This window comes from Argentina silus (genome assembly GCF_951799395.1).
Source record: "Argentina silus genome assembly, chromosome: X".
NCBI classification, from domain to species: Eukaryota; Metazoa; Chordata; class Actinopteri; order Argentiniformes; family Argentinidae; genus Argentina; species Argentina silus.
Genome location: NC_139653.1, coordinates 21,196,406 through 21,212,010, shown reverse-complemented (window position 1 = coordinate 21,212,010; position 15,605 = coordinate 21,196,406). Strand labels below are relative to the sequence as shown.

At 43.2% G+C, this 15,605-nt stretch overlaps 1 protein-coding gene across 1 annotated transcript in view; it reads right to left on the bottom strand.

Moving 5' to 3' along the window:
* Positions 1-2,644: 2,644 nt before the first annotated feature.
* slx4ip (SLX4 interacting protein) overlaps positions 2,645-15,605 on the bottom strand; it is a 34,158-nt gene continuing 21,197 nt past the window's right edge. Inside the window, exons 4-7 of the mRNA XM_083696405.1 lie at positions 11,022-11,099; positions 9,919-10,007; positions 4,071-4,177; positions 2,645-3,975 (exon numbers count right to left, since the gene is read on the bottom strand). Of these exons, the coding sequence (XP_083552531.1) occupies positions 3,162-3,975; positions 4,071-4,177; positions 9,919-10,007; positions 11,022-11,099 (1,088 nt within the window). The 3' untranslated portion in view covers positions 2,645-3,161. The remainder of the gene's footprint in view (positions 3,976-4,070; positions 4,178-9,918; positions 10,008-11,021; positions 11,100-15,605) is intronic.

Genomic DNA, 15,605 nt, shown 5'->3' with positions numbered 1-15,605 from the left:
AAGACGCCTTTAGTCAGACAAGTCAGAGCGTATGAAGGAGTGGTTCTCAGCGACTAGCGTGGGAATGACTAGGCCTAGTTGAGACATCAGAGTAAGAAAGCTCGGTCTCTGTTGAAATGTGTTTTCAAGTAATTACGTTGGAGCAAGCCTTCTCTCAATCAACTCTGTCTTGAAGACAGCCACTGTGACAGAAATATCCTTAGCTCACATGATCACAAGGTATTACTGCACTTTTAGGTGGTCTAAGTAGCAGCTGTATAATCAAAACCTGATGCTCCTCTGGGGCCTAGATAGTGGTGTGGTGGTGTTGAAACAGGCTTAGGACCACATCTTTTACAGGAGCTGTTTAAAAGGATTCAAGCCAAGGCAGCAGATTATGAACACCTCTTGAGAATTATCTTAAACACATTAGGAGTTAAAATACCAGGGTCAGTTTCCCTAATCCGCCATATTGTCTCTCCCTTGATAAGGACAGAATTGGATCAAGAGGGCTTCTACTAGAGGGCATGATGGCCCAGCTCAGATTACACCAAGCACTTAGCTACAGTAGGGGGGATAGGCAGAGATGGTGGCTTTGACCAATGAGGTCAATGCTGAATAATTGTTCAGCTCTTGAACAGAGGTTTTCTCAACGTTCCACTCATGCCAGTAGGGTCTATGGTAGACTGAGGACAAAAGGATCATTCTGAATGTACTCCAACTTTTAATGCTGATAGCTCTGAATACATTCAAGTTAATAAAAGTCATGTTTTGTTTGTTATTCTCCTTAAGATTGTCCTTGGTAGTCTCCTTATGAAAAATAAGGGCTGTATTTTCAGCCAGTGCAACACGGACACAAGTCCAAACACAGGCGTATTTATTGGCAATTTGTGTCAGCGGCAGAGGTAGAGTACTGAAAGAGGAGTACTGAAATAGTACTTCTGCTTGAGTAGGATGTTACTTGAGTGAGATTTTACTCAAGTAAAAGTTAAAGTTAAAGTCTAGGAAACAACTTGAGGAGTAAAAAAGTACTGAAGTAAAAGTAATTTGCGTTACTTTAAAAATGAAAACATTACCTTGATTATTACATTTCATCATCATCAAAATAAAATCTTATAACAGATCATTGTGCATGGTTTGATATGATTGGCCTGTTTAGGCCTGGTGCTCGCTTTTGAGTATGATTGGGTGAGCAGTTTGAGTATGATTGGGCTGGTAGCAGTATGATGCTGCTACTGTATAAATATCATTGTACTCTGTAATGGATGATTAAAAAAAAAAGTACACATCAACTCAACTACAGCAATGTGAGTAGTGGTAATTAGTTACTTTAAACCTTTGGTCTGTGGTAAAAGGTGAAATTACCACAACGCTGGAGCGATGTCTTGTCTGCGCTCAGATGGGTGAAGTAGCAGTAAAAGAGCTGTGTGCCTGACAATGAGCAGGTCATGTTCCATCAGTTGCGCTGAAAGATTCTGGCCTTGAAAATAGAACTAATATTTCAGACACCTTCTCCCCTAACAGTCATGTCAATACTATGGGTAGCCTATAATCCATTTAATCTATCATGCATTTAGAATGAAAACTACCCATGTTATCCGTTCGTTTCATCTATGTGGTACATACTTCCAGGTCCACATATAAGAAATGCAATGTAATCTGCCCTTGAACACATCCAGATAATCTGTCAGATATAATGTCAAGCATCAAGAGATTCAAAAGTGATTGAATGGTCTTCTATCTGGAAGCCTCAGAGTGTTGCATGGTAAAGACAATGTTATTCCGTGGCTGATAGGGGAATGCTATAAGAAATAGTGCAGAAACAATATGCAAAACAAAGGTTGTGATAGAAGTGCTATCAATTGACAGCTTCAGTTCAGGATTTCTCATGAGTATTATTTGTGATATTCTCAATGATCATATCATTAGACTTGGCAGTAGTGATGGTTAGCTGTTTACAAAAACATTAGCAGAAACTAGAATCACATGCAGTAAAGCAATGGACAAACACATGGTGAAACTCACTGATTCCTTCCTTTGAATCTTCAGCCCTTTTGTACTGTATATTTCCATAAAGACAGAGGGACTCTTTTCACAGGGAAAAACATCTTTATTAAAACCATAAAAAAACGTTCTATAAAAATAAAAAGGATAAATCAAGAGTGACATGCACAGGCAGCTTTGTGAGTCATCTACTGGAACGTCTTCGACCTTAAAGAGGGGCACAGAGCCAGTTTGTTTCTCAGTTGGCCCCCGGCAGCCCAAGGCTCGATCTGGCAGAGGGGCTATGGAGAGAGGCTGGTTTTGCCCCTCATAGGCCCCTGGCCTTAGCCTGGACAGCCTGCCATCTCTGTGGAGTCTGACTGGTGCAGGGTGGTGGTTTAAGGAGAGGCAAACAGCGATGAGGGTGAAGCTGGCAGAAATCTCTCACACCTCTTACACATACCCATCCATTACCCTTAAACACATTGAATGTTTCAACATAGTAACACTGTTTGTACCAACACATATTCAGAAAGTTTATAGAAACACATTAAGTAAAAACTTAGAGTGAATAGTACAATGAGAAAACCTAGGAGATAAGCTCCCTGGGAGATGACTATTGAGTATGCATGTGCATGAGAACCAGAAAATAAAAAAGGAGGCTCCAATACAGTTTGAAAAACAAAGAGGGTGATGAAGTAAATCTGGAAACACATAGAAATCAATCATACACTACAGCTTAAGCAGGGAAATTGGACAGTTTTCAGACACGTAGGAGCCAGTGTTTCAGGCTAAAAACCATGACGTACTGCATGGCTCCTGCCTGTCTGAAATTCCAAATCTTTAAAACAAAACCAAATCTAAACTTCAATTAAAAGGTTTTTGTCTTTGACGTTCTTTCATTTGAAAGTGTCTTATGACTGCTTCTTCTGTGTGGAGAGGGTCTTGCTGGACCCATTTCAACTATTTGACAATCCATAACTCAAAGCCACTAAAGCATTTGTTCTTTTGAGTGTGACTGTTTGTAAATGACTGGTTGAAGTTGTAGCGTTTGTGTGTGTGTGTGTGTGTGTGTGCGTATGCGTGTGTGTGTACATGAGAATGTGAGTGTGGAGGAGACTGTAGGGTAAACATCTAGACACAATATCAACTCTATCTCCATGGCGTCAGGCATCTTCACTCTAGCGCGTCTCTCCCCCTCAGGACCTCTTCAGCCGTCGTAATCTGGATGTTCTGGGCACATTTTCGCTCCCCTCCTCTCTGTCTGTGGATCTGGAACTAATAGAGGAGCCTGAGGATGCAGGCTTGACAGATAGGCTTCTCAGACTTGCGGCCAGCCTGTTTTGGTTTGTCTGCTCCGTGTTATTGCTTGTGAGGGGGAGCCTCTGGGCCTGTTTCCCTGGAGTAAGCAGCTCCACTTCCAGTGTGGTTTCAGTCCGCTCTGGGGCTGGGAAAGCCTTAGACTCTGCCTTGGCTTTGGATTTGACCGGAGGAAGAGGCGGTGGAGGAAGAGGGTCATGCTTGGATGTTTGCGAGGAGGATTCAGCAGAGTGTGTTTGTGTTATGAGCTCACTGGAGGAGACTGGAGGTCCTCCAAGGCACACTCTCTTGGCCCTCTCAGGGGGAGGGTCTTCCCCCAAGATACTGGGTTTGCGCCTCCCGCTCTTGCTGGTCTCCAGGCTGTGTTTGGCTTGTGAGGACACTGTATCACCACCATCATGACTCTGACTCTGGCCAGTCTGACTGGGGTCAGTGCAGCCTGTGAGCCCATTCTCACCCTGCTGCTCCTGGGTCAGTCCCACTTCTCCCATGCCTTCGGCCTTTTCTCTGGGCTCAGTGAGTGATGTGGGGCCTGGTGGCATGGCCACCAGGGGCGCTGTCTCTGAGGTCTCCTGGCCAGGTGGGGTTGTCTCTGAGCCGGGGCCCTGCTCGCTGGGGCTGGCTGTCCTGTCAGAGTTCTGCTCCCCCAGGGTGGACACACAGGGGACCGGCTGGGCGTTGGCTTGCCTGACTCTGAGACAGAGAACAGAGAGGATGATCATGTATCTGTTCATGTCTTATTATCTTGACTTGTTGGGCTGGAAAGTTTTGCATTAGATCATACTTACATCTTCTGAAGGACAGTCCTCTTTGTTATTGTGGAGCTGTTTAATGGCTCTTGGGTTTCTCCCGGTCTGGAAAAATACTCTGATCTGCTTTGTTCGTCCAGCTCAGTCTAGAGAAGACAGGGAATCAGTGTAAACAAAAAATATTATCACTGGCTTCCCCTGGAAAGGTTTGCTCAACGGCAAAGTGTTATCACCATCTAAAACACCATACAAAAAACATTTGAATTACTGTGAATAACTCAACAAAATGTGCTGGTTGGATTACATTACTATATTTACTTATGCCAAAGAAGCAGTTCTTCTTATGATAGGAGTATCTAAACACAGGTCGCAATATTAACTACATTTAGACATTGAGGGTGGAATCCTAACTCGAGATGTAACTCTGACATTCGTGCAAATCATTTTGATGTCGATGGGAAATTTGCGCGATAATTCAAATCACCTGCACGGATCTCGAGTTAGAATTCCACCCTAAGGGCATGCGAGTGTGTCCATGAATCCATGTGTCTAGTCGTTTCATGTGATTCCATGGATTGTTTACTGGGGTCCCTGCTGATGAACATTCACTCATAAGCTGCATCTTAGTGCCTTCAGACGGTTATTTCTAACTGTGACATAGTACATGAGAAATGTTTGTGATCATGCATCCAGAGACACTTAGTAACACTCCAGCTGGCACAGAGAATTATTCCTCCATTTGACTAACACTGTTCAACAGAGTGACTTCAACAGTGACTTTGCCTTGTGAACAATAATCACCAAGCAATCAAGAGTGATCTGTTTTGTCGTCACCATTCTGAGGCCCAGATTATAACTCGCTGCCTGAGGCTGAATTACTAAAACGTGAAACCATGTGGACATGTTAAAACAGAGATTTAAAGGGAGTCATTAATTCAGAGATGGAATTCTCACTGCTGAGTGTTGTAGAGGGTAGCGAAGGAGCAAAATGCAATGATAGGCAGAAAAGAATGACATGGTTGGAGAGGCAGAAGGTAATGAACAATTCAGCTCAATATACACACACTTTGAAGTCCTGAATTTCAATATAGTAGCTGGGCAGGGCACGCTCCGAGGCAGAACGGGAAGAGAGGTAGAGATTGAATCTCACCAACGTGTGCCTTCAACGGGCATCTAATGAAGGCCAATCATGGCTCCCTTCCTTGGCTGAGCCAGAACAGAACATGTGCTTATGAGGGCCATCTTGGGAGGACAAGGGAGGGCAGGGGTAATTGAGCAGAACTTTGAGGTTGAAAGGCTATCATTTTAACCCAAACTTATTGCATAAAGAGTTATGAGCATGGAGGGGGGGGGCATATCTATCATATTGACTATTTTTCAGGTATGGGTGGGTTAAATAGATAAATAGTCATGTTTTAAGAAAGAGCATGTAGCCTACACCAATAGCCTTTTATCATGGAATGGACTCAAGGCACACAAAAGCGAATGACTATCCCATGACTCTAGTGTAGTCAGTATAGCACTGGTCCAAGATAAGGAGCCATCACAAACAGATAATTTGAGGCTAAACTGAACATTTAATCCAAAGATAATAAAACAACTAAGATTCACACACATGTGAGGAGTAAGTGGAGGACAAATGAAGCCTGGTGGTGGCGGCAGTGTGGCTTGATTGGCAATGGAGGTTTAGACCTGGTTTAGACCTGGCCACACAATGGAGGTTTAGACATGGTTTAGACATGGTTTAGACCTGGTTTAGACCTGGCCACACAATGGAGGTTTAGACCTGGCCACACAATGGAGGTTTAGACCTGGCCACACAATGGAGGTTTAGACCTGGTTTAGAACTGGCCACACAAGCTGCTCTTTGTGTGGAGATGGAATCATGTCAGTGTGGGCTAGGGATTTCTCAGTGCTCCCCCCAACCCAAAACCAAGGCTGGGTTGGTTTTTAGGGGATATTCACAGTCTCTCTCTCTTCTCTCTCTCTCTAATTCTGAAAAAGATGTGGGAGCGATAATTTGCATTGCAATGCCTTGATATGTATTCTAAGCTGTTTAATATGTATAAAAACTGTTTGAAAATCAACATGAAAGAAAAACCAACAAGAAGGCAATGGGAGGTTCTCTGGGAAAACTTTGCTTGTAGTAATGTCTCTGTTCCTGTCGAAATCATCAAAACAATGCAATGAGAAAAAGAGAGGGAGAAGGAAAAAGAGAGGGGAGGGCAGAGAGAGTAGTAAATAAGACACAACAGCCACCTCACCCTGAGCAAAAAGACTTGAAACCCCAATTCCAGCCATTCTGCTTGCCCACACACAAAGCACATCAACACACCTCGCAGGCAGCTCTCCATGATGCAACACGTCGACATTAACATTACCCCATTTATACAAGAGGCCAAACCCTCTCACAGTTCAGTCCCATAACAGCAGCTCAGAGCACATCTGGTTGTCAGATAATGTAAAGATAAGGCTGGCAAAAGAGAAAGGATGGATTTAAAGGATATAGTGCTTCCTTTGGTTTTAAAGGATATAAATGACCAAGCCTTATAGCCACTCTCTGGACTCCATCTTTGTTCACTATGTAAGACTGGATACAACTTCAAAAAGAACAGGACAGATAGTAATAGCATAAAACACAGTAGGAGGATGTTCTCTCTTCTCCCATCTCAGATAAGAAAAGAACAACATTAAGATTCGAAAGAAGATATGGGTTATCTATTGCAGGTAGAGTTTAAAGTAATGGCCATACAGTACAGTATATGCCATTAATATACTTTGACAGGTCCATTCTGTAGAGTGCAGCTCTGGCAAAAATCTCTGCCAAGGTGAGAAAATGCCACATTAACCTTGCATTACAATTGCATTTGGAGTCTTATCTTAAATGCTCAAACACAGTGCATCAACTAGCGTAGTGTAGATAATCAGTGTAATGTGAAGAAGGGTACTTTTCTGGATGCTAGAGAACATCAAGGCATTGCAATAATAATAAAGGAATCACTCTTTCATTCTTTCCACTGGAACATCTTTGAGTGAGATTATGTGAGTACACTCAGTCAACCGAACCCTTGCATCAGCACCAATGAGTGCAGACGAAAACAACACTATAGATTGTGTGCTACACACCGTCAGTGTAGCGTCTCCCGGCGACATGCTGGCGAATCTAGGCTGCATTCTACAACCCACTTTACTGTCTCCACACCCTGATTCCACTGAGAAAACATGCCCTGTTAGTTTTTGCTAGCTTACCACATCTTCCAACGTCAACAGACATGCATGGACATATACCTGTATAAAAAGGATGGCTCTGATCTCTTACAATGAGAATTCCTCTATCCATCCCCACCCATCTCAAGGTAAAACTATTAATCTACTAAGATCAAAACAGGCAACAAAACGTATTTTTTTTATTTTTATATTGTAAGTTTCATTTAGTCATATAAGACAAGAGGAGTACAGTGTAAGTACGAAACAATTTAGGAAGGGGGTGGCAGGGACAACTACTAATGATCTAGTAGTGCTCAAGTATGAACATACCAAAGATGAACCTGGTCTATTGACAAAACAGACTCAGTGTAAGCATGTGGTGGACCTGGGTGGGGCAGAGCGTGGGAGACTGTGGATGCCATTCCACAGCCCATTCTGAGAGACCTGGTGGATACGGAGGGATGGGGAGAGCAGAGTCGTGCTGAGCTCACATGTAAACACACAGACTCTTCCAGAGGAGGGATGGGGGTCCATAAAACACATCTGCTCTGCCTTTGATCCAACCTTCTGCATCTCAGCACGCCAGCCACCTCGGCCGCCCACTCAGCCAGCTCCATACACTACACATTAGTATAGTGTATTAGAAATACTCAAGGTCTGAAGCACTACACAGGCTCCTCTCACCACTTCTTCTGTCTCTGCTGGTGCTGACTCACAGTTGGAGCATTTCTTTTATTTGACTCGTAATCTTCTGGCTACAAAAAGGCACAACATTTTGCCTCTGATGGACACATCTCTTTTGTCTCTGATTCCCACACATTTGTGTTTCTTTGCCATTGTGATTTAAGGGCTGCCCCCAAGCTGCTCCCTATTGAGCACTAGTCCCCTCTCTGTAGTGCATTGGAAATGACTAAACCTCTCAACCAGGCCTGTTCTCCAGACCACAGCTCAGGATATGACTAATCTGAGCCCACTATGCGAGACATATAACACACTAGGGTATGGGAGTGTGACGCTGGCTTTCACTGGACACAAAACTAACCATGATGTCACTGTATTTCCCTCACAACATAACCCATTGACCTTACAATAAGTGCAAATTTGGTGAGGCTAAATTTCCATGGTGGTCAAAGACTTTTCTGTTCCACAAATCACACATTGAATCTAAACAAAGACCTCTGAATTCCCCGAGTGCTGGGAAACATGTGGTGTCTTTGAGCCAAAGCTCATGCTGTCAAACGCTGTGGTCTAAAAGACCCCTCATAAACATATGACTACATCTGACGAACAACTCCAATGACCCCATTATCATTCATACTGCAACAATATGACTTCACATCAGTTCTGTGAATCGTTCTGCTAAACCACATTTTTTCATCTAGATTCAAACAGCAAAAAACTCCCTCTGACAAATTGAGTGAAAGAGGTAAACAAATAATTGTTTTGTCATGTGAAAAACTTCAGCCCACTTCTCTGAGGTTGGGCAAGTGAGAGCTCCACCACAAGACTCCCCACCCCCATCCCTTCAATCCACTCTGCCTGTACCCACCCCCATCCCTTCAATCCACTCTGCCTGTACGAGCCCAAAGAACCACATCCTGAGGAGGGGAACGCAATCGAGAGCTATGCCTTCCTCAACTGGAAAATTGGTTACACAATCTGAACCTTTCACTGACGACTGCATCGCTCCACTAAATATATTACAATTGGTGCTTTCATGGAAAGCCAAAGTGGAGAGCAAAAAGATGTTTCAAAGAGAAACAATAGCAAAAGCCCTCATAGAAAAACACCACCACTGATCATGGGATAGATGAGAGAGACGTCCTCCTTGATGTCAGTGCCAAGGTGAGAGGATCGTCGAAGTTTTCCCAGGGTCCTCTGGGGAGAACAGAATGGGTTCAAATGAGCACTATCCGGAAGATCCTTGTCTGTAACATGACTGGACACGAAAACGTCCTAAAGTGCACAGTAAGTCCACATGACATGGGCGAGAGTGGAACACACAGTACCTCTGAATACCATGAATGATGTCAGGCTACCCAGACAGCTACAGGTCCAGTGGAATCTTATTATTGCCCACACAAGAAGGAACAGTAAATGATTGTGTGTCAATGTGCAAGTGAAAGAAAAAATTTGTTGGACTTTTTTGGACTTTTAAAATAATTATATGTAGCCATTATATTGAAGAATACTGTATAACATATACATGCCTCATGAGCTTAGTTCAACTGCCTTACCTCATCAGAATCCAAAATATAAGCATAGCATCGCTTCTGACACACAGTAGTAACCATATCAAGTAAAATAGGCACAGGCATTAATCACAATCCCAAAAAATTGTCATACTGTTGGGATTATTAGTGTCAAGGCTGCCATACTAGTAATAATAAACACATAGACATGAGGGTAGAGGCTTGAGGCATGTCCCTTGACCCCAACTCTAGGAGGGGGTGACCCCGAAGCCTCGGACAGTCTCTTCCCTTCTCTTTCCCATCCCTGGGAGTGGGGACCGGCCCGGAAGCAGCCCCGGCAAGTTCAGAGGCCACACTAAGTAAACACGGCCAGCATATACAGTGGGAGCACAATTTGGCAGCGCATCCCTATAATAACACACAGGCCCATGCTCATTTTTTTGCCATGCGACTGGAAGAGGAAATAGGGGAGTATAAACAGTGCTCACTGCGGCCAGGCTCGGGTTTCCATGGAGTGCTGAGGCATCCTTTGGACGGCTCGCACACACGACATAACGCTCAGGAAAAACACGCAACTCTGGGGCAGGGGGAGAAAAAACACAGAGGCCATGGTAGTTAAAAAGACAAATTCAAAATGAATCAGTGGGAATTATGGTCTAGGTTAGCAAGGCCATCAAGAAGCTACGAATATTTATGACCCCTCAAACCAAAGATAGAATGGCAGTTTACAGACAATTTCCTGGGTCTCTGAGGCATGTGGACAGTATTAAATATTAGGTCATTTCACAAATCATTTAAAAAATATCAGACTTCATATAGCGGAGTACGTCTTTGATTTTCAAGTAGTTGGAATGCTCTATCAGCTATAATATATCCTGCTCCAGCTTCAGGGACGTTTCCTAAATAATGTCAACCCAAACCAAACTTCTGGACATCTTTTCTTTTCTCAGACTTTTCATAGATACTATAGTCGTTAAATATACTTTTTCCAGACTATTTAGCTTTTCATCCAAATGACAACAATACATTGCTCAACTTCCACATAGTTAACCATATACAGCTTACCCTAACCCTAAGTGACTATGTCTGATTTGATCGGTAATAGAGATGATGAGTGAATCTGTCATCTAAGCCTCTAACAGGTCAGTGCTTCCTAACATAGAGGTCCTAAGGGAGCCAATGTTACATTTACTGGGGAAGAGGGTCATGTTGGTCCTATGAAAAGGTGGCTCTGGGTCAGAGGCTGTAGATGGGCCATGGAGATATACATTCTCACAACCTTCCTCAAAAAGGAAGGCTCTCAAGGGAACCACTAAATGGCAGTTTGTTCTCAAGCACACCCATAACAGGTAGAAACAGTCAACAGGGGGGGAGGAAAAAATCTAAATTTCTGTGACCACATGACTGTATCTTTCCTTTAGAATATCTGAGTGTGAGAAGCTGAGTTGGATGTTCCTGATTCATTTACTGATCAAGTTTCCTTCCAGGTCATAAATGCATATTGGGAGCAAGGGCAATAATAATAATAAAACAACTCTTGTCATCCGTCATGTAGCCTAGGACCAAGGAGGCAACCTCTCTCAATACCTACCTCCATACTGTTGCTTGACTATACACCTGAGGTTGAAATGCCGCTTCACAACGTTGGCCACAAGGTTGAGGTTTCTCCCTGTTAAAGAAAACAAGAAGGTTAAGACAGACATGCCTAAATTCTCACTTTACCTCTACATGAGGCAGACATGAATTACATTTCACGTTTTTGCATTGAATAATTCATCACTGACACTACCCGGATGAACATCAAGGATGGAGCACGCCGGCACTGTTTTTATAGAGCACTGCCCTGATAAAATCTAATTAATATGCTACCACCACAAAGGACAGTCGACATTGGTATTCAAAACTATACCTCAGGTACGCAAAAGGAAACCAAGGCAGTGAGATAAGTGGTTAATGAAAGGAAGTCAAATGGAAAATAGTTATTCTTCAATGAAAAGCCCTGAAGGACTCCATCCCTGGCACCATAACTGAGGTTATTGATTGGAGGTATTCTACTGAAGCCTAATGTGTAGCTAGTATTAAAGTGAATAAAACCCCTAACCCTAAAATGTCAAGGCAAATTAGTACAGCTTTATCTGTTTTCACCTCTCAGTTAGGCTTGGACCTGAACGGTGCCCAAGGGCTCAGTGACCTTTGATGTATAGTAGTCATAAACATCAGAGAGAATTTAGGTCCTTGGTTGGTGCACATCTGATTCATCAATGCATAGAGCGACGGTCTGCCCATTAAGCAGGTAATTGTACTCTGCTCTACATGCCAAAGGCCATCACAGCTGAGATGTCAAGGGCATCTCCTATTCTTAAACAGGCCAACTGTGCTGGAATGCAAACATTCATTCATCATGAGCATCAGAAATGATGAGCTCATTCAGTTTGCCAGTGTATGAGATCAGTCATTCAGTGAGAGCCAGAAACTGTTAATTGTGTTTTAATTTAGCAGATTGGAGGGAGGAGGGAAATGAGTCCTTGGACTCAGCTCTGTTTGTCATTGTCCAAGGAATGCAAGATGCACTGGGCAGAGACAGAGCACTGTTGCCTAATCTGGGAGGAATTTGTTGACTAAAAATGGGGGTCTGGCTAACACGCTATCTAGTTGTGATTTGTAAACAAGACAACAGTCCTGGGAAACAGACAGACCTTACCCCGTGCCTCAGAGAATCTTCTAGACACCCCGCCTGTCTGAGAGAGCTTGCCTCAGGCTGATGACCACATGCCCTGAACACACAAATGTGCACTCAGGAGGGACACTGTTCAATGGCTTGGCCAGCCACGGTAAGAAACAGCACAGTGCATGCAAATGTAATTTACAGCATGGATACTGCACTCAAACATCAGTTTATTTCCCAAGATAAATAGTTCTGGCCCACAGAGCAGTGAGGCCTGTGTGAACATTTCTCCTCCCCTCTCTGATGTCATCCCAGCTCCAGCTTACAGCATTTTATTATGAACTTCAAAAAAGAGATGTGTTGTAATTCTTTGTAATGACATGCAATTACAGTGTCAGCTTGCTACAAAACTGCCACAGGTAGACAGTTAAGTCTCTTGGCTAATGATTAATGGATCCACCTCTGCTTTCTTCTCTTACTGTAGGTCTACTGTTTCACTGGCTATAAGTCCTCATATTTATATGAATTATGTACACTAACTGTACACAAGTAAATCATATTTGATTTATACTTAGTACTATAGATGATAATGTGAAACTCACTTCAAATAAACATGCGTCTTGACATACTGTAGCACTACAGTAGTTCTTGCACATTTGCTTGCAATAAAATATCTATTCAAAGCATGAAAAATAACATTGTAAGTTAAGGCCTTAAGATACGAAACTCCAAACTACAACAATTGTTACTAAGATACTTAATACTTTAATTACCATCAATATTTTACCAAGATAATGGAGAGGAGCTATTTTCTGCGTAACATCTTGCAAGACCTGCCAGACTGGCTCCTGCAGTAATATTTATAACTCTCCCAGCTTTTAGGGTGTTACCACACTCAGAGAGGATTCCCATGTGACAGCACCACTGGGAACAACAGTCAGGATGGTCTCAAATCAACACTCTCTGGATTGGTCCAAAATGGTGAGGGGTGCCATGTTAGGAAGAGGCTGTTCGACAGCTTTAGATGGATGATTCATGAGGGTTTATAACAATTGTTTATTAATTGTTTCCTAACCCAAGGCTTCAGATAGCCTTTATATGTGAATATGGAGCTTGATGAGGTGGACATCTTGAGGTGGGAAAGCAAGGGAGCATTTAATACCAGTACCTTAATACCAGTACCTCAGGCTGTTCTGGCAACTCCTTTACTTAATTAGCTAAGAACTTGAGGGCACAATGCAACACCAGTGCACAGGTTCAGATCATGCTAGAATACCATTCCCTGCGCGAGTAATACAAACAGACACGGAATGGAATTGTTTACCAGTCTTTAGCTTCCATACTCTTCATGCTATTCTTATCTGTCTGCAGTAAGAATAGCAGCTCTCTCATTTGGGAATCAAATCCAATATTCTCTTATTTGAATAACAGCCTCACAGTCATCGAATGACCATTTTGGATGCCTACACAGAGAGTAACGCAGATAAGTCTCTCTGTTTTGTTTTCTCTGCCCTTTTCTGGGATAGGGAGACCACGAAACAAGCATCTTTCATTGCACAGGAATGGGTTTGTGTGTTTTTAAAAGCTTTGATTTAGTCCATTACACTCATAGAACACACTTGTCCTGGTCCAGAGGCATTTTCATTCCCTTCCCTGGTGATTTGAGTTTGCCAGTTCCCAGGACAAGTCCGACAGGGATGTCTGGACACAGAGTTGGGAACCACTGAAAGGCTTGACTGGAGACATCAGCTGTTGCTTAAACTTTATAAAGTCCTGCACAGAGCAGAGTTGGTTTTGGCCCCTGGCCCAGGGTCTCTCGTGCTAAGCTTACATTCATTTTTCTGTCTCACAAACAGTTTGCTGGTGCCTCCTTTGGGAGCAAGTGACCCCTTTCTGTGGCAAGAATGTAGTCCACAGAGTTTTAATACACTGATCTGTAAAGGAGCAGCCACCTTCAGGCACTACAGAATAGCCACTCTCTAGATAAAGAAGGTGGCCTTGCTTGGTTATTTTGTGATTTGAAGTACAACAATATTATGACAGGTTTAGGCCTATTCAATCTAAAATGAACATAATATGCCATTTCTCAAGAAAGAGAACACAAAGACAAAGAATAGTGTAATCACTCTGCTCTGAGAGCACCCAGCTCATAATCCACTACAAAACAACAACATAACAAGTCACCCTACAGGACTGGTGCCAGGGCTGAAATACACAGACACACACAGACACACACAGACACACACACACAGACACACACAGACACACACAGACACACACAGACACACACAGACACACACAGACACACACACACAACTTCCTGGGAAAACAATGAAGGGAAAGTAAAGTCAACAAACCAAAGGCATCCAGAGAAGCTGAGGCTGTAAAATGGGACAGACAGGGGTGAGAGGCATTGAAGCAAGGGTCAAAGGTAACCCCCCATGGAACAGACTTAATTAACTCCAGTCATATCCTGAGGAGATCATTAAGACAGCCACATCCAAAACTCACCATGTAGATTCTGACCATGTTGTTGTGACTCATATAACAATCCATTGGTGTTACTGTACTGAAATGGAAACTTCACCAGGTTTTACCAAAACTCCACCATGCATTATAACCATAGTGAATTAGGGGCAAGTACAGAGGACTCACTGTTAGTCTGTCTGTCTGTTTTTAGGCTAAGATTGTATGAGAACAGTATTTCCCACACAATCCTTTATGAACACGCGTTGAATCAGCAGGACAGTCAGACATCAGAGCCAAAGAATCCTGGTCCTTTGACATCTCAGCTTTGATGTTGACCGCCTCCCTCCATCCTCCTGAGTGGGGTGGAGAGTGGGGAGTGGGGGGGGGTTGAGGAAGTTACCCACATGTAAGGAGTGAGCGGGGGCTTTCCTGGAAGGACATCACACTCTCTCTGTAACTGTAACTGCAGCCATAGCTGAGCACTGTGCCTTATCATCCTGCTCAACGTCCACCTGAAACAATATTTGCACATGAGTGTTCAATTTAACATTTGGGTGACCCCTTCGTCATGGTTACGAAATACGCCACAGCATGGTAGCGCAGGCCAACCCATACTGGAGCATGTGATTGGGGTGGTGGGGTGTGGTGGGAGATCAATGATTTAGAAAACGTTCTAGTGATCGACCCTAACATTTACAGCAACATGACCTAATAATGAAACTTATAGTCTGGCAAATGTCCACGAAAGAGTTTAGAATGGAATCCAGAGCCCAAAAACAGTATAGACAACGGACAACAGAGAAAGCATATAAAAACAGACGCACAAACATGGTGCAGTCATAATCTACTAATAATAAAGCATTAAGGGTTATCTATGGTACATATTTTATGTTACGCCTCTCAAAACAACTGTATATTGCAAATGAAATGATAGGAAACTGTTCCTTGGGTATTTAGCTCCTCTGTATTAATGATGTGCGGCGGTGTTTGAGGACCTGAGTTATGCACTGATCCAAGGTGCATTGGCCCTTTAAATCTAAC